General features: G+C 43.2%; 2 protein-coding genes across 2 annotated transcripts in view; one reads left to right on the forward strand and one right to left on the reverse strand.

Moving 5' to 3' along the window:
* Window positions 1-411: 411 nt before the first annotated feature.
* Window positions 412-5,818, forward strand: tegt (testis enhanced gene transcript (BAX inhibitor 1)). The gene is made up of 10 exons (XM_029435717.1): window positions 412-609; window positions 1,557-1,665; window positions 1,776-1,884; window positions 3,138-3,258; window positions 3,374-3,422; window positions 3,583-3,680; window positions 3,831-3,910; window positions 4,009-4,109; window positions 4,198-4,273; window positions 4,880-5,818. Exons 2-10 carry the CDS (start codon window positions 1,610-1,612, stop codon window positions 4,901-4,903), a joined length of 714 nt encoding a protein of 237 aa, XP_029291577.1. The 5' UTR covers window positions 412-609; window positions 1,557-1,609; the 3' UTR covers window positions 4,904-5,818.
* Window positions 5,819-6,467: 649 nt separating this feature from the next.
* The window catches only part of LOC115010857 (NCK-associated protein 5-like), a 32,720-nt gene continuing 18,366 nt past the window's right edge, over window positions 6,468-20,821 (reverse strand). The window contains 14 exon segments of the mRNA XM_029435713.1: window positions 6,468-7,697; window positions 8,482-8,633; window positions 8,959-9,237; window positions 10,570-10,642; window positions 11,038-11,167; window positions 11,402-11,883; window positions 11,885-14,281; window positions 14,546-14,608; window positions 14,610-14,639; window positions 15,323-15,442; window positions 15,536-15,574; window positions 15,667-15,735; window positions 16,215-16,355; window positions 17,762-17,806. Coding sequence (XP_029291573.1) covers window positions 7,437-7,697; window positions 8,482-8,633; window positions 8,959-9,237; window positions 10,570-10,642; window positions 11,038-11,167; window positions 11,402-11,883; window positions 11,885-14,281; window positions 14,546-14,608; window positions 14,610-14,639; window positions 15,323-15,442; window positions 15,536-15,574; window positions 15,667-15,735; window positions 16,215-16,355; window positions 17,762-17,782 — 4,257 coding nt within the window. The 5' untranslated portion in view covers window positions 17,783-17,806 and the 3' untranslated portion in view covers window positions 6,468-7,436.

Genomic DNA, 20,821 nt, shown 5'->3' on the forward strand with positions numbered 1-20,821 from the left:
ACACAGATACGTTTCCTTAATATAAACAACTTGCACGCAGTTGCACCATGTTTGTAATGATTGATATCTTCACACTCAATTACGCTCCTACGTTTTAAGTTGCATCAGCCCTGCATGTTATTTTAGTTTGATGAGAAGCGTTTTATAGTAGAAGCAGCTCCTTGTTTCATAGCGGTAAATAAACATATATTCGTAGTTAAACTCGATACGTGAAGCCAGCGACAACTCATGAACATCGTTGTTGTTGTGTGGAATGGTGCAGCTAATTTTACGAGTCGGCCATTTTAGGTGTACCGGGGACATTTCTCGGTGACACACCAGGAAGTACCTTTTAATTTTAACGGTTTATTCTCTCTGTAACGATTAACAACAAATGTGATTAAACGCCTAGTAAATATAAAATCGACAACTTGTTTATGTATGTCCGGTAGCGAGGTGGGAAAGCATCTTATTTAACCTAAAAGGAAAAGAGGACTACAATGTTCAGGGCATTTCCATGGTGACGTCACCCAGGCCACTGACACGTAACGGCTAATTTCTGTTGAAAAAAAAAGTGAAGCAGGAAGAAGAAAGGCTGCCAAACAGTTGTTATCGTGAAGCAGAGGAAGGGTAAGCGCTGCATTCATGTTAGCATTTAGTGTTAATGTCTCTGTTTGTAGCTTATTAAAGTCAGCTGTAGAAATGACTAGCGTTATGTGCTGAAGAATGAGCGAGACGTCGAGTTGTGTTAGCCAGCTTAGTTAGCTTAGTTAGCTAGGCTGCTCGGTATTTAGCTGGACGCTTAGCTTGATAGCAACGTTAGCTGTTAATATGACAGTCTCATGCGTCAAACACAGTTTTTGGCTGTTGCTCGACTGCCCGGCCTTGTTTCTCACAACACGTTTGGTTATTAATAAAACGAGTTGCTTTTGATTTTGTTGCGTGCTAACGGCTATATCGTTACCACGAATTGATAGCCTTGAAAGCTTCTTAGCGTGCTAAGCACTTAACGCTAGTCAATTGGCATTTTAACCTGTTGTGCAATTTAATGTTGCAATATCTGTCATCTAACTTTAACTAAGGCACTTTGATCTGCGACGTGCGTGTGTATCAGGCGTGGTGGACGCAGGATGCAGAGTATTTATACTAACGTTGCTTAGTTTAACGCATTTTTGCACAAATACTATATTTAATAGGTTAAGTAAAGAATGCCACAACATTTTTGTTAAACTGCTAGGTGTAAACATTCATGAAATGTGGTACGGACAAACTTTGGGCAAGTTATTCAGCAGTACAACTGTGACATGTTTAGATCACATGAAACAACACATTTGACTCAGTCAGGATAAAAAAAACTGTTTGTGCATTTCCTGTGAACTATAGAGCAGAAGTGGAATACAATGGAAGTAGCCTACAGTACCTCAAAATTGTGTTTGACAGAAGATATAGCCACTGCTGATCAATAACAAATGTTTGTGCCTGTGCGTCCTTTGAAAGCTGCAGTTCTAGTTGTAAAATAGTTTTGATTCTGACCCTTAAAGTGGAGCCAAAGTATAATCCTACGTGTTTCTGTTCAGAGGCAACTTTGTCCATTGCAGAATCTCTTCAGATCTCGATCCTTGGTATCATCATGAACGTGTTTGACCGCAACATCAACTTTGACTCCCTCTTCAAGTTCTCCCAAATGTGCGTAAGAATGCAGTAGATGCTATCTCAGACTTGTACTTGTTTTCTATTATAACTCAATTGTCCACCCACCAGCATTGTTAATTGTACACTTTGTTTCCCCATTGCAGATCTCATTCCACCCAAGTGCACCTAAAGAATGTGTACTCCAGTCTGGCACTTTGTATGTTTGTGGCTGCAGCTGGCTCCTACGTCCATGTTGTCACACGCCTCTTTCAGGTGATACTAACAACAGATTTTGACCGCCCAGGTCGGTCCTGTATAGCGATGCAAATGGTACTGACAAGAATACTTTGTTCTACCTAATCTAAATAATTTGTGCACAGGTTTAGTTACCTGGTGCCTGAAACTATTTACTTCGGATAAATGTCAGTTTTCACAATAGCGAAATTATGCAATATTATGAACTTTGTAGATGATTTAAAGTCCATCTTTATCAGATCATCATTTGTTTATTCAGCAATGGTGACCCAGATACTAATGTATCTCTTTCCATGATTAATGAAGTTTGTAATGGTTTTAAACATTATACACACACATTAAATAAAGAGCATTCGCTGTGAAATGGAGCAGCTCTTCTTCCCTGAGGGTTAATGTTTCATTTCAGAAAGGTGAATTATTTTTCTTTTCAGATTTAGGTTAGATTAACCTCCACTATAACTGTGGGAAACCCTGACGTCAACGTCTTTTTGTGAAGTGAGCCTTGTCACCACTGAGCACATACTCTGTTGTTTATTCACCTCTATCCATGTTTCATGTGACAACAGTAATGTGCCTGCAGTGGAAAGAGAAACTCAACACACTGCATTAGGATATTCTGCAGACTTAGAACCTGAGATCATCCTCGCTATCAGCATTCCCCTGTTGTTGTTTTAGGGAGTTACAGTTTGACGGGTTACTATTTTATTATGAATAAAAGACTGATGGTCCTTTTTCATGGTCTCAACATGGATACATGCAAAAAGATCATCATATTTGGATAAACTTTGGTCAGAGGTGACAAAAGGTATAAGAAAAACTAATGTACATCTAACCAAGACAAAACATTTACAAGTGCAACAACAAAAAGCAGCGTAAGAATGGCTCTAATTTGGTCCTTTGTCCGTTACAGCAGTGCCAGTAAAAGACATTTCTAGTGCGTTCTCCTGCATTTGAAGACGAGTACCGCAGGTCAAAGCACTGGCCCGCAGTTAGAATGAGAATTGCCAGAAGATGTTAAGATAAGACAGAAGACGGCCTGTCAGGCGAATGAAGTGTTGTCTTATCTTAACATCTTCTGCTTAAGGAACAAAACAACTCAAGTTTCAGTGCTTGAGACAATGAGGTCGCCCCCACCAATTGTACCCTGGACGTACAGAGATGAGATTTGCATCGATTCTGTTGCCTCAGTGATGATGAAATTGAGGAGAAACCTCGAGTATCACAGTCACACATTCTGCTGCCCCATCTTAACGTATTGCGCTTGTTCTCAGGGAGGTTTGCTGTCTGTGATCGCCTCCCTGGGGATGATGTTTTGGCTCGCCATGACGCCCCACAATGCTGAGACGGAGAAGAAGAGACTGGCTATCCTCGCAGGCTTTGCCTTCCTCACAGGTAATGTTGTGGTGTGTTCCAGGTACAATTGTCCCTTTGCATGTGAACTGAGCTGTCTGTTGATTTCCAGCCATGTCAGAGATCATAAGTAATGTCTGCCTCTCTCCCTCTCCAGGTGTTGGCCTCGGCCCCACTCTGGACTTTGTCATCTCCGTTAATCCAAGGTGTGTGAAAAGTTACTCAGTGTTCAGTACCTGCACATAAGCAACCGACGGCGACCTGACTAAAAGTGAAACATTATAAAACTAAACCCCAATGAGACGTGTGATGTGTGGCAGAGTCTGTACACTGTAAAAATGTATTCCTGTGTTAATTTCTCCTCAGCATCATCGTGACCGCTTTCATGGGAACCTCCGTCATCTTCGTTTGCTTCACTCTCAGTGCTCTCTATGCCAAACGCAGGAGCTACCTGTTCCTCGGAGGTAAACGCCGGTCGTGACCCATTAAACTGTACACTTCTCTTTTAAATTATTTACATCACAACTTGAAATGACATCTGTTTTCCGACTTGTGCAGAATTTCTCTCGGCTCGATTAGCCCATAAGTTTCTCATGACTCCCTTTTCTCCGAAGGCACCTTGATGTCCGGCCTCTCCCTCCTGTTCCTGATGTCCGTGATGAACATGTTCTTTGGATCTGTGATGCTCTTTAAGGTAGCTCGACCACTACAACACGTTTCGATCGGACGTGTGTCGTAATGTTTCCGTGGAAATCGTGTTTCTCACGCGTGTCTCGCGATCTTTTACGACAGGCTCACATGTACCTCGGGCTGCTCATCATGTGCGGCTTCGTCCTGTTCGACACTCAGCTCGTCATCGAGAAAGCCGAGAACGGAGACAAGGACTACATCTGGTGAGGACTCGTGTTCTTGTATTTCCTGTATCCGTTGGCTCGCACGTAACCAAATCCCTCATGCGTGATGTACTTTGTTTTTTTGAAGGCACTGTGTGGACTTGTTCCTTGATTTCATCACCATCTTCAGGAAACTGATGGTCATCCTCGCCATGAACGATAAGGTGAAGTGTTTCATATTTAAGATGCGTTCATGAGCCAAAGTGACACGTTCACCTGCATGTCAAAATTAAAAAGGTATTAGTAGGAATAGTGTAATATAGGATATTACCAGCCTCAAACTTTTAATGTTCCCACATGAAAGACTTGTTCAAATATATTGTGCTTTCTCAGAGGTGTTGCGTACGATCAGCTCAGACAAACAATATCATCTTCAATGCATGTTACTGTTTTAAAAACAAACAATACTGCAGATTAACGGTTTGCTCACACAAATCACAAAACAACATATTTTACATTCTGGTTGAATCTGAGTCTGCAGATACTTTTGGTTTTGGAGATATCTGATACTTCTGCCACCACCGCAGTACGATGGCTGCAGAATTTAGTTTGTGGTGCTCAAAACAATGAGAAGGGAAATAACATCAAAATAACTCTGTTCTGGTTTCTAATCAATTATTGGAGCTACTTCAAAATAAAGGATTCCCAAAGAGAAGTAAACTCAGCACATACTCTTTAACCACATCTGTCTTCATGGCTTGATGTGTTTTTGTATTGTTTTCATAACTTGTACTTGTTTTATAACTTTGATTATTTGTCTCTTTTTTCAGGATAAGAAGAAGGAAAAGAAGTAAAAGATCGTTTGGAAATAAAAACAATCTGTCAGAAAATGCACAATTTGCAGCGCACTTGGTGCTTTTCACTTTCTGTCTTCATTTATTAAATTAACTCTTATGTGGTCTTATATTATTGAAATTTCTTTGATTTAATTTTCAAACTTACAACAAGGGTTGAATGTAAGTTTATGGTAAACTAATGCTAGTCCCCACCATGGCTGTGAGTGGAGAATTAGTCTGAAGCTGCAGTGAACATGCTTGGCCTGTAGAGGGGAGCGTTGCCCTATGAAAGCTCCCAGAAGCCGCGCAGCACTCAGATACTTATTTAGTGCCATAACTTAATGACATGATGTCACGTGAGCTTCTGAGGCTGATCCATGTTTTATTTGAAGTTCTGTCGTTCAGTCGTTGATTTGCTTTATAGTTTTCCTCTGTTCTCTTTAGTGGAGTGTCACAGCAAGATATGGTGTCCCATGATTTTGACAACAGACCCCCCCCCCCCCCTCCCCCCTCCCTCCTTTAAGAATAATCCCAGTAATTGTTTTCGTTTCCACAAATATTGTTTTGTGACCAACATTTTGAGTAAGAATGGTAAAGCCTGGTAACACTGACACTAACCCTGAAAGCCTGTCGGTCATGATGAGCTCATTCAGACGGACTTTTTGGATTTGGGATGTTGGCAGGTGGAGGAAGAAGATTTGGTGCCATCTGTCCATATTTCCATCTTGGATAGCAGGCGAGTTATTCAGACCTCTCTGTAAATTCTCTAAATATCTGTTGTCTAGAAATTAGTTTGCCAAATGATGTGATGTTTAACCTTTTAAAGATTTTTTGAAAGTGTATACTGTGAAGAATTTATTTTATGGATGTAAAGTTGAAACTAATAATTTGATACATTTGCTCAAATAAATGTGTTGAACGTATTGAAACAAAGTGATCTTTGCCTGTTTTCACTCTGGATACTCGGAGAATCTTAGAGGCGGGAGGGGGTTGAGTTGTAGTGTAGTATGTCATGAATATGTCTTTAAAAAACTTACGTCATCAAGTCATAGTGTACATGTTTGTGAGTTCAGTACCTGAGGCTGCCACCTGAGCAAGACGTGTATGTCTTTAATTTATAAATAAAAGGTCATCGTATGCCATAAAAGCCATTACAAATGTCACCCCATACCAGTTTGTAATGTTTCGAGTCAGGATGCTTTCTGCTCTAAAAGTTAACAAACATGGCGAGGGAACGTTATCGTTTGTTTATCAGCAATTTATCAAGCAATACATTTAATCTTTGGACTTTTGGTCGGACAAAACAAGCAATGGATGTCAACTTGTGACCCGAGTATTTATGACGGGCATTTATTCACAAATCTCATTTTAAACCTTTGGTCAATTAAAATCTTAATCAAAAAACGTCAATAAAAAGTGATGTAAATACTTCTTCCACCTTTTGCTGTTTACAGATCTTCAATTGACATACACACATATCTCAATGTGAACTATCACACAGCACTTAAATAAATGTACTTTCCACCTACTGAATGTTTGTAATCGATGCTACCGGTCAAAAGAAATACTTCATACAACAAAATAAATCAGAACATTTTAATTAGAAAGTTGAAAAACGGCAGTAGGTAAATAGGACCTCTATTGGCTAAGGGACGAACAGCAACAGAAGTTGAAATACAAGATATGAACATAATCTACGAAGCAAGGAGACTGCAATTTTCACAGAAAGATTACAAAATGAAAAAAAGATGACTGCAAATGATGTACATTTAAAATAAATAAATAATAGAAATACATATTCATTGAATAGTGTAGCCATTTCTCTTATCTATGTTATTATTGCTGGTATATATTACCTTTAAATGTATTATGATTCAAAAACAGACGTATTCTGACAACCTTCCTTGGTCGCAAAACAATATCAACATGATCAATAAAATTGTTTATACATTTAAAGTTGTGATGAGTTTAGCAATAAAGAATCACAGACATGAACATTCTTCTTTTTTTTTTTTTTTTAGGGAGATCCATGTTTTCTTTTTTCCAATACATTATGAAGTCCAGAGCAGAATGGATGTATTGATACAGATCGTCCTTGATGTACATAACGAAGATCCGTCTACCGGGATGATTCAAAACAAAAGGACAAGTTGCTGAACAACCACCAGGAGTGATAACCTTTGTGCTAATCATTAGCTTAGCCATGCGCTTTGTAGTCCTGTGTACATGTGTGTCCACAGTCGAGTCTGATTGTGAAAGGAAAGTGAAGAACCTATATTATTTGGGGCGGCTTTTGGCTTCATGTTCATTTGAAATCCTGAGGAGAATGCATCGATCCGTCTTTACAGTTGCAACAGAGAAATAGCTGATGAGAAAGCGTCGTCACCACAATGTTCCAGCGGACATCAACAGGACACACTTGCTTTTCCTCAAAAAAGGTGGCAGCGGGTGAGCAGCATCACAATACAGTTCAGAGCGGTGCAGGGGTCTTACTGTCTGTGGACGAGATGAGCTCCTCTTCCTTCCTCCCCCCCCCCCATCCTGGGTTGGATCATCCCTGGCTGCCGCAGGACGACAGACTGTCGTACAGAGAGTCACTGAGGGACTCGGGGGTCTCCAGGACCTGAGGGCGGCTCGGGGAGAGGGCCTCCTCCGGCCGCTCCCTGAGCAGCTCCAGCCCGGCCTCCCGACTCACCTCGGGGATGCTGGGAGCGCGAGTCTTCCCCCTGCGGCTCATCCCCGACTGGGCGGGGACGGGCAAGCTGCCGGGGTCGACCGTCCGGCTGGAGGAGGGGCCGCCGGCCTTCATGCTCTGAAAGGATGCAGAATAGTGGAGAAACATTTTAGGTCATGCGTTTCATCTCAACATCTTATGTAACACCTTCAGGTGGGTTACATAAATCATCCAACTGTGAATCTTTAATGTTTAGCTGATTAATAATTTCTAAAGGCAGCATGTGCGTCTGTGTTTTTACATTATGTAAGATGTGAGTGCAGATTTAAAAATGTATCTCGACTGCAAAGTATTTTCAGTCCGTTAGTGACCCAGATAATCCTGCACAGCAGCTTTCATTAAGAATAAACCAAAACAATCAAGGGTCCCGGGACATATGGTGTCCTCTGATGTTTAACAATCTGAGAGAGAGAGAGAGAGAGAGAGAGAGAGACAGAGAGAGACAGAGAGAGAGAGAGAGGAGAGAGACAGAGAGACAGAGAGAGAGAGAGACAGAGAGAGAGACAGAGAGAGAGAGAGAGAGACAGAGAGAGAGAGAGAGACAGAGAGAGAGAGAGAGAGACAGACAGAGAGACAGACAGACAGACAGACAGACAGAGAGACAGAGAGAGAGAGAGAGAGAGAGACAGACAGATAGACAGAGACAGAGAGGGAGGTGAGATAGGAAAGGAGGGGGAGGCGAAGATGGGGGAGGGAGGGACGTAGGAAGAGATAGGGGGAGATAGAGAGACGGGGGTAGGTAGAGAGGGATGAGTGGTAGAGAGGGGGAGATATAGGGGGGGGGGGGAGAGGAGGGAGAGAGGGAGGAGGGAGGGGGGATGGTGATGTAGAGATGGCTGAGGGAGGTTATCTACAGTCGTACCCCTCTGAAAGGAGACCCGAAGGTCACGGCCTCCTCCTCTTCCTCCTCCACAGCGAGGTAAACCTCTGCGGGGCCGGCTGCAGTCTTCAGGTTGGGGAAGGTCCAAGTCTTGGAGCGAGGAGAAAACATGTTGGCTCCGTGGACCTCTTTGTCTGGAGGAGAAACAGAATCCGTCACCAGGAGCACAACATGGACTCCTGGTGATACGTATGAACTCTTCTACAGACGTTCATGTTCCTCAGAGGATGAATCCTAATCATCCCCTCACTTTTCCTCCAGCGCCACCATGAGGATAACATCTGTCGTTGTGAGTGAATTATCTCAACAACTATTGGTTAGATTAGTGTGTGTACTGTGTGTACTGTGTGTACTGTGTGTACTGTGTGCATGGTCGTGACTTCCTCTCACCCTGAAATGTGTATTTGTGATATTTATTACTGTCATTACTGGAATGAAATAAGAATCAGAATTTGGCACCTTCGCGGGTGACGCCGGCGGAGCTTCTTCCCTCCAGCACGGAGCCGTACTGAATGGTGGGAATCAGCTGTTTGTGAGGCACGTAGCACTCCTCCTGCGACGTGGGCTCTCTGTCCAGCGTGCGCGCCCGTCTCCCGACTCTCCCCGGGGAGCCAGAGGAGTGGCGCTCGGCCCCGGTCCTCGTCTTGGACAGGCCCCGTCCTGCTGCACCGCTGCTGCAGTCGGGCAGGGGGAACGTACCGATGCCGCTGTCCAGGGTGTACGTGGAAGCGCCGGACCCTGCAGAGGAAGGAGAGTCAGTGACTGACTGACGCGGAAATGCATAAATGAATGTTCACATATTTAGGAAACAAATACATAAATAAAAAGGCAAAATCAAGAGATAAATGTGTAAATGAATGAATTCCTCATTATTTATTCTATCTTTGCCTCTGAATCGATTTTCCTCGGGGGCATGGCCTCTTTATTTACCTTTGATGTGCTAATGAAGCCTCGAGACAATTCATTTCCCCTCAAAATGCTAATTATGTTTCAGTCCTTACGGATTATTAGTGCTGGAAGAAATACTCAGATCCTTTACTGGAGTGTGAAGCGTTACCACAGTGTAATATTACATTACAAGTAAAAGTCCTTTAAAAAATATATATATATATATATATATATATATATATATATATATTTAATTCTTTATATATATTATTATTATTTTATATATATATATATATATATATATATATATATATATATTTAATTCTTTATATATATTATTATTATTTTATATATATATATATATATATATATATTTAATTTAATTAATTAAATATTTAATTTTTTATATATATATATATATATATATATAAGCATTTATTTACTTTTCATTTTAATTTAGTCTTATTTTTAATATTTTTATTATATAATAGTTACCGTTTTAATTCAATACCACTACAATAAGTCAGGTTTATTATTAGTAATATGTCATTATCACCATTTTACTTTTATTATTTATATTTTAATAATGAACCTTTTTATCTACATTAAGTTAAATATAAATTGCGCTGTAAAAAGTATTGAAGATTTGAGTTAATAATACTAATAAGTATCAGAAAAATACTCTTTAAAAGGTTTTAAAAGTATACGTAGTGTTAATAAATCATTGTATATTAATACTGGATTATTGTTATTTTTTAATAACTAGTTACAGTTATTAAAGAAAATACTTGAATAATTGTTTAGATACTTTATATACTGAGTAGTTAACCTATAACAATGCATCTCGTTTTATAAGTTGATCGTAAGTGTTGTATGTAAAATCCTAACTGTATATAATAAAGCATCCTAATATAGGAATACTCCAAGTACAAATACCTTACACTTAAGTACTTGAGTTTACATTTCTCTGCTGCCGATTTGTGATGTGTTCCATGTGTTCCTGTGACTTTAAAGAAATGTTCATTTACTTCTCACCCTGTGAAATTCTTCATACATTTCATTCATCTATTTCCAGACTGCTTGCACACAAGTCTGGTTTGATCTTCCACGAGGTCGTAACACTCGTAAAAACCTTAAAGAACGTGTGATTTGCTCTGATTAATTCCTGGCACTCTTCCTTACCTGCAAAGTGCTGGGAGTGAACGGAGTCTGCGAGGTTTTCATCTGATGTGATCTTGCCGATTCTGTCTGATCCCTGCATGGAAGAACAACAAAGCAGCAGATGGAGGTGTGAATGTACTGAACGTCGGCTCTTCACATCAGTACGAAGGAAACTATTTCAACAGATTAGAAGCCAAGTTTAGGTGTGAAAGTTGATGTGGAACAAATTTCAACAGTAGAAGAAGTGTTGAGATCCTTTACTTTAGTAACCACGATGAAAATAAGTCTTGCATTCAGTTAGTGTTATTAAACATGCTGCATTGATGTGTATGTGTAATGTTTAAGGTTGTACACATTTGAACTGAAACCTGAGATGCATTTAATAAAAGTGAGTCGCGTCGATCTGTTTCTTTTTATCACTAAATGTAAAATGTTGTCAGTTTGTCTCCGACTACAGAGAAATAAATCGAAGTGTAACAAACGAAGTACCTTCTCCATATCGTCACGACTGGTGGTGTGACTGATGACGTCTCCCTGCTGACAAAACATCGGCTTGGAGGTCTTACAGTCGAACGAGAGCCGGCGCTGCGGCACAGTGATCATGTCATTCCCGTCCACTCTACATTTATCAAAACACAAGTTAAGTTTCAGTTAATATGTCCAAACCTTACCACACAAAATAGTAGTGTAAGCGGTGTTATAAGGATAGTATGTTGGGAATATATACGCTTTCAAGAAGAGTTCGATGAAGAGAAGAAAAAACTCCAGCAGATTTTCATATTTGAAAATCTGGAACCAGTTAATGTGTCTTTACAGTGAAACTACAAACCACTCGTCCCTGTTGAGTCCTCACCTGTTCAGCAGCTGCTGCATGAAGTTGTCCGAGCGCGCTCCCCTGTACATGACCGCCAGCTGTCCCTGAGATTGGTCCATCACCACTTCGCAGGAGTGACCTCTACCCGACCTCTCCACGTACGCCCTCTCCTCCTCCAGCGCCCTCCTCAGCCCCTCGGCCTTCTCCATCAGCGTCGAGATGTTCAGACCTTCCACTCCTTCTTTGCACCTGCTGGCCATTTTCACAGAGTCCCTGCCCACTGAGGGGATGTTGATCTTCCACTCCCTCTTCTCGTCCTTCGCTTTGGTCAGGTCCGTCTTGCGCAGCGCGGGCAGCTTGCTCTTCTTCAGGCCGAACCAGCTCGCGATGCCGTTGGAGGCTTTCTGCTTGACCTCAGTGGTCTGCAGTCCTCGGTCCTGCTCCTGGAGCTTCAGCATGTTCTCCTCGATGCCCTTCATCACCTTCTGCTCGATGGCGGATTGCGGGCTGGTGGCCGGCGGGCACCGGCTTCTCCCCCTCAGACGTTGGAGGTCTCGGAGGAGGAGGCGGCAGGCTGTCTCCGTACAACGGATTCTTTTTCCCTTTCCCCGGTCCCTTGGTCCTCTCCTCTGATTTGGACGAGTAACGAGGGGCCTCTGCGGGCTTCCCCCCTCTGTGGACGGACGGGCCCTGGCAAGGTTTGGATGGCGACTTTGGGGGGATCTTATTGGGGCTGTTGCTACTGTGAGGACCAACAACTGGTTTAAGGTTATAGGCCAGATTCAGGGAGCCAGGACATTTAATGTTGTTGCGTAGAACCTGCGGAGCATCTGTGTTGGGGGACGGCAGACCGATTTTACTCTTGGGGCCTTCTGTCTTGGTCACGCACAGTTCTTGTTTCCCCACTGAAGATTTCACAGCATGTTCATACAGCTGAGACGACCCCGGGTACTTCAGACCACCACTACTAACTTTGGTTTTACCATCCAAAGACTCTGTGTATTTTGAATGTCTCTGCTCCTCTTTTTGGAGCTCCATGGGCCTCTCCGCCAACTTACTCTTTTCTTCCCCGGAGGTGCCCTCATTCACCGCGTCGACCGGCCTGGGAACGACTTGTAAATCCTCAGCGCTCCGCAGCTTTCCCAGCGCAGCCAGCCTGTCTTTGAAAGCGTGGTGACTAGAATCAGCCTGGGGTCTCGCCGCCACGACCGCAGGCCTCTTAGGGATGGAAGAGGAGTCGCTCCTCCTGGCTGGAGGAGGAGGTGGAGGCTGGACGACCTCGGACCTCTGCACAGGGATCTCCCTCACATCGGCTTCCTGTTTCTCTCTGGTTGGCTGGTAGTTAACTCTGGCCTGCGAGGCCTTGCCGAGGGCCGATGTGTTGGGCAGGCTGTGATGGTTAACCCACACTGGGCTGTCTGAATCCTCATCGTCTGATGTAGACTCTGACGTGGACGAAGACGACTGCTTTCGTTGAGGAGGTGGGTTGAGGACACACTCGGGTAGCGATTTGATGAGCTTCCTCTCGCCACCGTTCACCTTCGTTTGGGATGGAAGTGTGGTTCTTTTTTCGAGGCCCTGGGATGGTTCCTCCTCTCTAGAGTTGGTAGACATAACACAGACATTTTCATAATGAGGGACCCTGGGAGATACTTTGGGTGAGGAGGAGGATGTAGAGGAGGGAGCGCCCATCTTTGAAGTAGCTTTAGGTGCAGAAAGACTGCTGTAGTTTATTTCCTTAGCGGGCGGGGAGCAGACTTCCTCAGGCTGAGGAGGGGATGTTGGGGCTGAGTGTGTGGCAGGGTAGGATTCAGACCTGGCGGGTGGTGGCGGGGGCTGCCTGCACCTCTCTGTGGTGGTGGCTCTGCGTGTGGGAACAGGAGAGTGGTACACCTCGTAGTTGTTGGTGCGACAGGGGATCCTGGAGCTGCGGGTGAGTTGCGGGCTCAGACGGACGGCGGAGGTCGAAGGTTGAGACTTTTCCCCTAACGTAGGAATCTTCAAGAACTTGAGCATTTTGGACGGCGAGTTGATGGCGGCGGTTTTGATCTCGCTGAGGCAGGATGCGCTGGGGCTGACGGTGGCATTGGCTCTCATAGAAGAAGCCTCCTGATCTGTGCTGTCTTCCTCAGGGACGGCTGACGGCTCATTCGACATGGCGGTGTTGACGCCATTGTGAACGCCATCGCTTGTTTCCATGTCACAGTGGGAGATCTGAGCGCTCTCCTTCACAGAACTGGGCAGGTGGGGGGTGGGATCAGTGAGCTCTTCAGAGGCATTAACGTTTACACAACTCTCAGAGCTTTCCTGCTCTTGCTCCACATCCATCACCTCCAGGATCTGATCAGCCGTTTCTGGGACTGATGATAGGGCAGTGGCGCCCGCTGGTTGCTGGTGGGCTTCATTCTTGGTGCATTGTTTGGACGGGGGAACAGACTCTGCTGTCCTGCTCTTACTGTGACATTCGCTTATAGCAGCTGCAGGAACTACATGGCTCTGGGTGGCTTTTAAAGGACTACAGACGTGGTTGCATGGCTTTGGAGGAGTGTCAGGGCTCCTCTTGCAGTGTAAACAGCAGGTGTTCCCTGCCTCACACTTCACTGCCCCGTCGCCGTTGACATGCTGGTGTGAGTCAGTGTCGGAGCGGGAGCAGTGGCAGTGTGTGTGGTGGGGTTTGCACGGTAGTGGGAGGGGGTCCGCCGAGGCCAAAACGGCCTCAGTGGACATGAGCACCTGGCTGTAGTCGCAGAAAGACAAGCTTGTAGTGGACGGGTGGAACTTTAGAGGGTCCGTCTCCTCCATCTTGCGGAGGACCTCCAGGATGTGTGCTTTCTTCTTGAAGAAGGGAGACAGGGCCTCCATGGAGGCGGCAGGGCCACGAGGGCCCGGGGAGGCATGTTGTGTGCGGTAGCCATTTCCCTTTGGACAGAAAGAGATCTCTATCAGCATTCAATTCACTGCCGACGCTTCAATGAGGGCCAAACAATTACGTTCACCAAGACCTTTAGAGTACGTGCGTACAGGAAATGAGCTCAAGGCAAATTAGCTTTTTAAAGCACAATAGTTGAAAACAGAGCAAATGCCAGAGCGTGTTCTAATGTCACACACAGGACTCACACAGAGGCTTTGATATAATCCCACTGTTTCACTCTTAATGTTTGGTGACGGCTTTGCAATAATCACCTTGGCTTGTGCTTCAGTCTGTGCAGGCTCCACCTGTTTGGCAGAATCATTGTGCAGCTGTGCAGTTGTAGTCTGGGAGCGGTCCCGCCTGGACCTGTAACAGAAGAATCATGAGGCAATTATGATGACACTGTATACACTACAGGCTATTGTATACACAGACAACTAGGAGCTACATTGTCCCGGCATCTGTTGGAACAATATGGAGCAGAAGTGAAAAGCTTGAGCTCCATTACTGTGTGAAAGAATGAGGCTGAGGTGAAGAGGAAGCAGCTCGAGAATCAGAGCTGTGCACTGTGTACAGTTACTCAAGAGCATTTGTGATGTTACATATCAAACATACTGTACAATCAGCATATACAATACAACAACTCTTTAGAGATTAAACTACCTGGTAGTTTAAGTATTTAAACTCCAACTCCACCTATCTACAACATTAATAAAACAAAAACATATAATATTAAAACTAATTCATTCTGTATTAGGAGTTCTTTGACGTTCAGAACATTTAGCTGATAATTCTTCTTTACTTTAACTTAAACGAGCACCAATGTAGTATTGCACTCAAACAACAACAACACAAAGATCATTATCGATGCAGCAGAACCGGAGATATGGGCTTGTCTTCCTTGTCAAAACCTGGTGCCTACATTACCCACAATGCAACGTGAACACAGACGGTATGTTCAGAGGTGCAGGTGAGTTTTACTAGTAGTTGTTAATGTAGCCTAGAGCCTCTCGCCTGCAGCAGATGAAGAGCGGGGTGAGTGGGTTTACCTGGTAGTGAGCGGTGGGGTGGTTGGGCAGTTTCTGCTGAAAGAGCTCACAGAGCGCTCGGTTCTGTCTCTCCAGGTCGAACACCAACATCTTCAGCTTGATGCACTCCTCCCTCAGATCCTGTTCAGTGACACACAAAGCAGTGAGACAGCTGACGATGCTACACTTCATTCAAATCCAAAACACAGAAGCAGAAATGTGGCTGTATGTTACCTTTTGGTTGAGCAGAGCTTGGACCACGTGGTTGGCCACCTGAGAGGGAAACATTTCACAGAGAATTACTTACCTGAGCAGAATTTATAATTCTTATAGTTTCTAAATGATATTGTGCAACGTGAACTCACCTCATCCAAGCATCTCTCATACGCCTCCCTCTGACTCTCATTCGCCAACATCAGAGCAGAGTTTTCTGCCTGTACGGGAAAATAAACAACAATCAATTTGACTTGTCCAAAATCCTACGGTACAATAAATCCAGTGTAATGTAATCCTGCCAGTTCCTTCAACGTGTGCAATAAAGAGTTTAAATAGAAATAAACATATGAAAACACGTACGACAGTTATTTAGCATGCACATATAACTGATGAGCCCACATGGGTTTATAAAGACACAGAAATACGTTCCCAAAACACATCACAGATGTTTTCACATCATACAACCAGAACAACATTTAGCTCTTAAAGAAATAGTTCAATATTTTGGGAAACATGCTCATTTGCTTTCTTGTAAAGACCAGTTACCAGGCAACCGGCAGAGACTCATACTGGTCCCAGTCAAGAAACATGAACATTATATAACTAGCAATAAAACACCTGACTCTGAATGTGGTTACCATCATGAGATGTGACACTTAATTAACTAATTGTTAACAATCTAATAACATTTCCTCACCTCCAGCTCTCTCAGTCGGTCCATGAGTTCGCTGCTGTTGTCCTCCATGAAAGACTCCACGTCCCCCTCCTCGCCTTCCTCGTCCGAACCAAAGTCTTCGTCGCACATTCTCTGTTCTGCCTCATCGGACATCGTTCTCATCTGAAACACACAAGGTGACACCGCAACTATCACCGTCACAATCTCTGCAGCAAAAATGTGTCGCTTCTGGAATTAACGCACGGCAATAAAACATCCAGCAACGCTTGGAAGGTGACCGACATTATGAGAATGTCCTTCATTTCATAAAAGTCAAAGCACAACTTGTCCTGCACTGAAACTAAGATTGCTTCTGTAAATGTTTTCATTTGCAAGACACAAGCTGAGCTCTGGATCAAACAGTGATTACAAACATATTTCGGGATAGTTTAAGGATACGTCACAGGTGAGCCGTTATCTTGCTACTTTGTTGTTTTTAGTTAAATTCATTTAAATCACCAGAAGCTGCAGCATCAGTTCTGAAGTCCTGAACAGTGTCTGCCTCTCCCAACAACCAATCACGCAGTGCAGCCTGCATGTAGCCTGCGAGGTGAAATCCAGGGCAAAATAAAGCCCACTAAGCACTCACTGCTGCCTGCAAAGCTCATTGCAGTGAGCTCACAGTAATAATACATGTATCAACATTTTGATCTCAGGGCTTCTCTCATCGACATGTTGGCAGCTGGACTGTAAGAGATAAATAGAACTGACGAGGGAGATATATCCACCATGTCTGCAGCTGTGGTGCCAAAACATTAAGACAGTGACAAGAAAGAGTAAACAACTTCTGTCGGATGAGATTTAGCTGATTCATTCTTTAGTTAAAATATTCCCAGAGCTGAAGGTGACATCTTTAAATGTCTCGTTTTGTCCGACCAACAGTCCAAAACCTAAAGGTATTTATTACCTCCACAAAGGTTATGTTTCCACTTTGTGGAAGGGTGCATCATGGGCCGAGGAAGAACCCGATCACTTCTGGAGTGGATCTGAATCACGGGGCGGATACACACGTTAGGTTTCACTTTTCGTTTGCGATTTAGAGCTTTTGTGCTGCATTCACGCAAACCGTCATCAACGTGTTATATTCTTTTTATAATACAATAAAACACAACACATCTTATTTCTAGTGTCCTTGTTGTTTCCACATTACGTCTTAAAGCTCATGAAAACACAGAAGAACAATTTCTCAACTCGGGAGCTTCCGATTGGCCCGTGAATGCAGCCGTGGCCCGGACAGAGGTTACAATAACATCCCCGTGGTTAATACGGTATACATCAGAGCGCATTCATAAATCCATCCCTCAATACTTGTTCTACCATCTGTATTTATTCTATGCATCACTGTTCAGTCTGTACATTACTCTTAACTGCTTGTCTGTACTTCTGGTTAGATGATAAACTGCATTATGTTGTCTCAGTATTTGTACATTTCATTTAATCTAATCTGATATAAAACAGAGACACAGAAGGAAACAGTGAACGTTTGCAGAAACGATTAATCAAAATTGTTGATTCATTTTCAGTCTTACCCGACTCTGCATCTGAATCATCTCTCTGAAGTGAACCCCACCCGTCTGGTTTCTCCAAGCAAAACAAAACAAACGCCAGTTAACCGAGCTGAGGTCTGCTTCGCATCAGACACCGTCACCATCTCCAACACTGACGCTAACGTTGTTACCACCGTAAGACTGTTTGTATTCTGTCTGACTGCCACAACGTTTTGTTTCAACACTCCACATCTACAGGGCTGCGGCATCGACACAGCAGAGCTTGTTGTTGACTCACGGTACTTACTGTATACTGAGGATTACTGAGCAAACACATTAATCCATCCACCCTGCATTGTAGAGCTACAACTAAAGATTATATTCATTAATCGAATAATCTGCACATTATTTTCTAGATTTGGTTTATAAAATTGGTTAGAAAACTGAAAGATGTCCATCTCACTTCTCAAGATCGAGGACGATGTCTCTAAATGTCTTGTTTTGTCCAAAACGCAAAGATATTGAGTTTAATATGATAAAAAAAAAGAGAAAAGCAGGAAATATCCGTATTGGAGAGGCTGAAAACAGCCTATTATTCCATTTTGGCATGAAAAATTACTTATCAAAATCGTTGCCGATTAGTTTTCTGTCGATCCAGTAATGGATGCAGCTCTACTGGACTGTTCCAGATAAATGGACTGAGGAGAAAGATAAGCGTCCATATTCCTCTGCAGCTCGCAACCTGCAGAAACCACGCTGAGCTGCAGACTGCCCCCTCTGTGAGCACTGTCTAGTAGGCATGGCTCCGTCCGTGTGTGTGTGTGTGTGTGTGTGTGTGTGTGTGTGTGTGTGTGTGTGTGTGTGTGTGTGTGTGTGTGTGTGTGTGTTGTCAGAGGGGAAGTAGATGTGTAGACGTGGACCTAGATCCAACCTTCACATCTTAAGGACACATTAGAGCGGATGAGGCAAGCCTGATTCTGTGGCTGCAGGCCAATCAGGGACTAGCACAGTTTACAGGACACACACACACACACACACACACACACACACACACACACATACACACACACAAACAAGTCTCTTTAGCTGTTAAATGCTCCACTATGATCACCAGCTGTGTCTCTCTGCTGTTTGCTGCTGAGCAGACAGTGTACAGCGGGTTCATCAGATCACTGAGGGTCAACTAAGTTGTTGGCTGTAAAACCAAAACAATGAGATGAAAGATGCTAAAGATTTCTATAGAGCCAAAGACTGTCAGGCAATAATTCTGTGTGGACTCGTCAGTACAAGTGAGTCCTTTCACATACAAGTAGTCATGTGATCCATTGTTAGTATAAAAAGATTGATTATAGCCGCTTTAAAGATTTAGTTCTTCAGCGGGAATGACGGGTGTTCGGGCTGAGAGACAGACGAACACATTGTTGGTATTTTCATGGAATTTGTTGACAATAATACAAATACATACTAACAGCAGCCTTATCCTTTAAGTAATCTCTGCAACAATCAACAGAAGATTAATTGGCAATTATTCATATAATCCATAAGTCATTTTGTGCCAAACATAGCAGCTTTTCAGGTGTAAAGAATATATTATAGTCATATTATTATAGTAACCCGAGTATATGTGGACTGTAACACAAGACATGTAAAGACGTCACGTTGGGCATTGTGGGGTGTTTTATAGACCAAAAGATAAATCCATTTAAAAAAATGATCAGCAGAAAATAATTGATTATTTAAATAATCGTTCGCTGCGGGCCTGAGGCATCATGTTGGCTTTGGAACAGAAACTTTGATACCAGTGCCAATGCAATAACCAGAGAGTATAAAACTCGCTAATGGGAAATGTTCAATAGTTTCATAAGAGATCAGTCGCGGCCTGCCGGGCCTCGTGTAACTGGAGCTGTTTGCAAAGCGTTTACAGGAAGAATATTGAGCGTCACTGGCCTGCGGATTGTGAACGCTGCCTGACAAACCTGATCGGCACCATCCAAAGTGTAGGCCGCTTATTGAGCTGCGATTGACTGAACACGGCCAAATCCAGACATATAATGGAGGGCTGATCAATGCGCCGCATCCAAGAACGGATATTAGTCGTCAGTTTGACCTTGGATGCCAGTGCGTTATAAATACCAGCTTTTCTCTCCACTAATGCACATTAAAGCTCGGGGCAGCGCGGCCGAGATACATGCACACTGCGCTCTGTGAGAACATTCACATGCAAATTACAGTGTGGAGCAAAAGACAAACAAAAGTGCAGCTAAATATAAACATGAAATGTGGTTCTGCTGCTGCTGCGGTTTCCTTTGATGTGCAGAGTTAACGTCACAAGACCTCACTGAAAATGCCACCAGAAAGAAGCATCTCTTAAAACGAGTCGAGTCTCCATTTCTCCAGAGCAGAACCTCAAACATCTGCTGGATATCTGATCACAGACCCGATCTGTCATTATTAATCACACAATCATTCGAGTGATCGGGTCTTTGCACTGGCTTCCTGTGTTGCAAAGAATTCATTTCTAAATACTACTATTGGTTTATAAAACACTGAAAGCTTAAGGGCTAGAATACGGCCACTAAGGATTATTCTGCAAACTGTTTTACTCAATTATTATTATTTATTCTCTTGTTTTATCCATTTTATTTGACCTTTTAAAAAAATCTTATTTCACTCTATTTAAATCCTATGTATGTACTTTTCATATTGTCCTGTGCTTCTTTTATATCTTAATGCCTTTTTATGTCCTACTGTATAGTAGTGAATAGTGAAACATGTCGTAATTTCCCAAAGTGTCCAGTCCGTCCAAAGACCAAATACATCAAAATAGTCCCATTTGAGAAATATCGACTAAATGTTGCAGCTTTACTCTACGCGTCTTCTTATGTTGTCTTGTGTCTCTTTTATACGGCACTAAAGTTGCTCTATGAATAAAGTGGCCTTGTCTTAATGTCTGAATTGAAATCCTCTGGTAAGGCAGAGAAACAGAGAGACGGGGAGAGCTGCCAGCTGCATTGTAAACGGCAGTATTGTCATCACGGTGGTGGATTCAGAGCCTGTGACTGTGCACACAGAGGCTCATTGACGGGGCAGAGGAGAGGGTCA

Source organism: Cottoperca gobio, chromosome 7 (genome assembly GCF_900634415.1).
Source record: "Cottoperca gobio chromosome 7, fCotGob3.1, whole genome shotgun sequence".
Taxonomy (NCBI): Eukaryota; Metazoa; Chordata; class Actinopteri; order Perciformes; family Bovichtidae; genus Cottoperca; species Cottoperca gobio.

What these genes read in the sequence shown, in the direction of transcription:
- tegt (XM_029435717.1), top strand. Translation starts at nt 1,610, where the DNA reads ATGAACGTGTTTGACCGCAACATCAACTTTGACTCCCTCTTCAAGTTC. An exon ending in GGAGACAAGGACTACATCTG is followed by an intron (nt 4,110 to 4,197) that starts GTGAGGACTCGT and finishes GTTTTTTTGAAG; the next exon opens with GCACTGTGTGGACTTGTTCC. An exon ending in TCCTCGCCATGAACGATAAG is followed by an intron (nt 4,274 to 4,879) that starts GTGAAGTGTTTC and finishes CTCTTTTTTCAG; the next exon opens with GATAAGAAGAAGGAAAAGAA.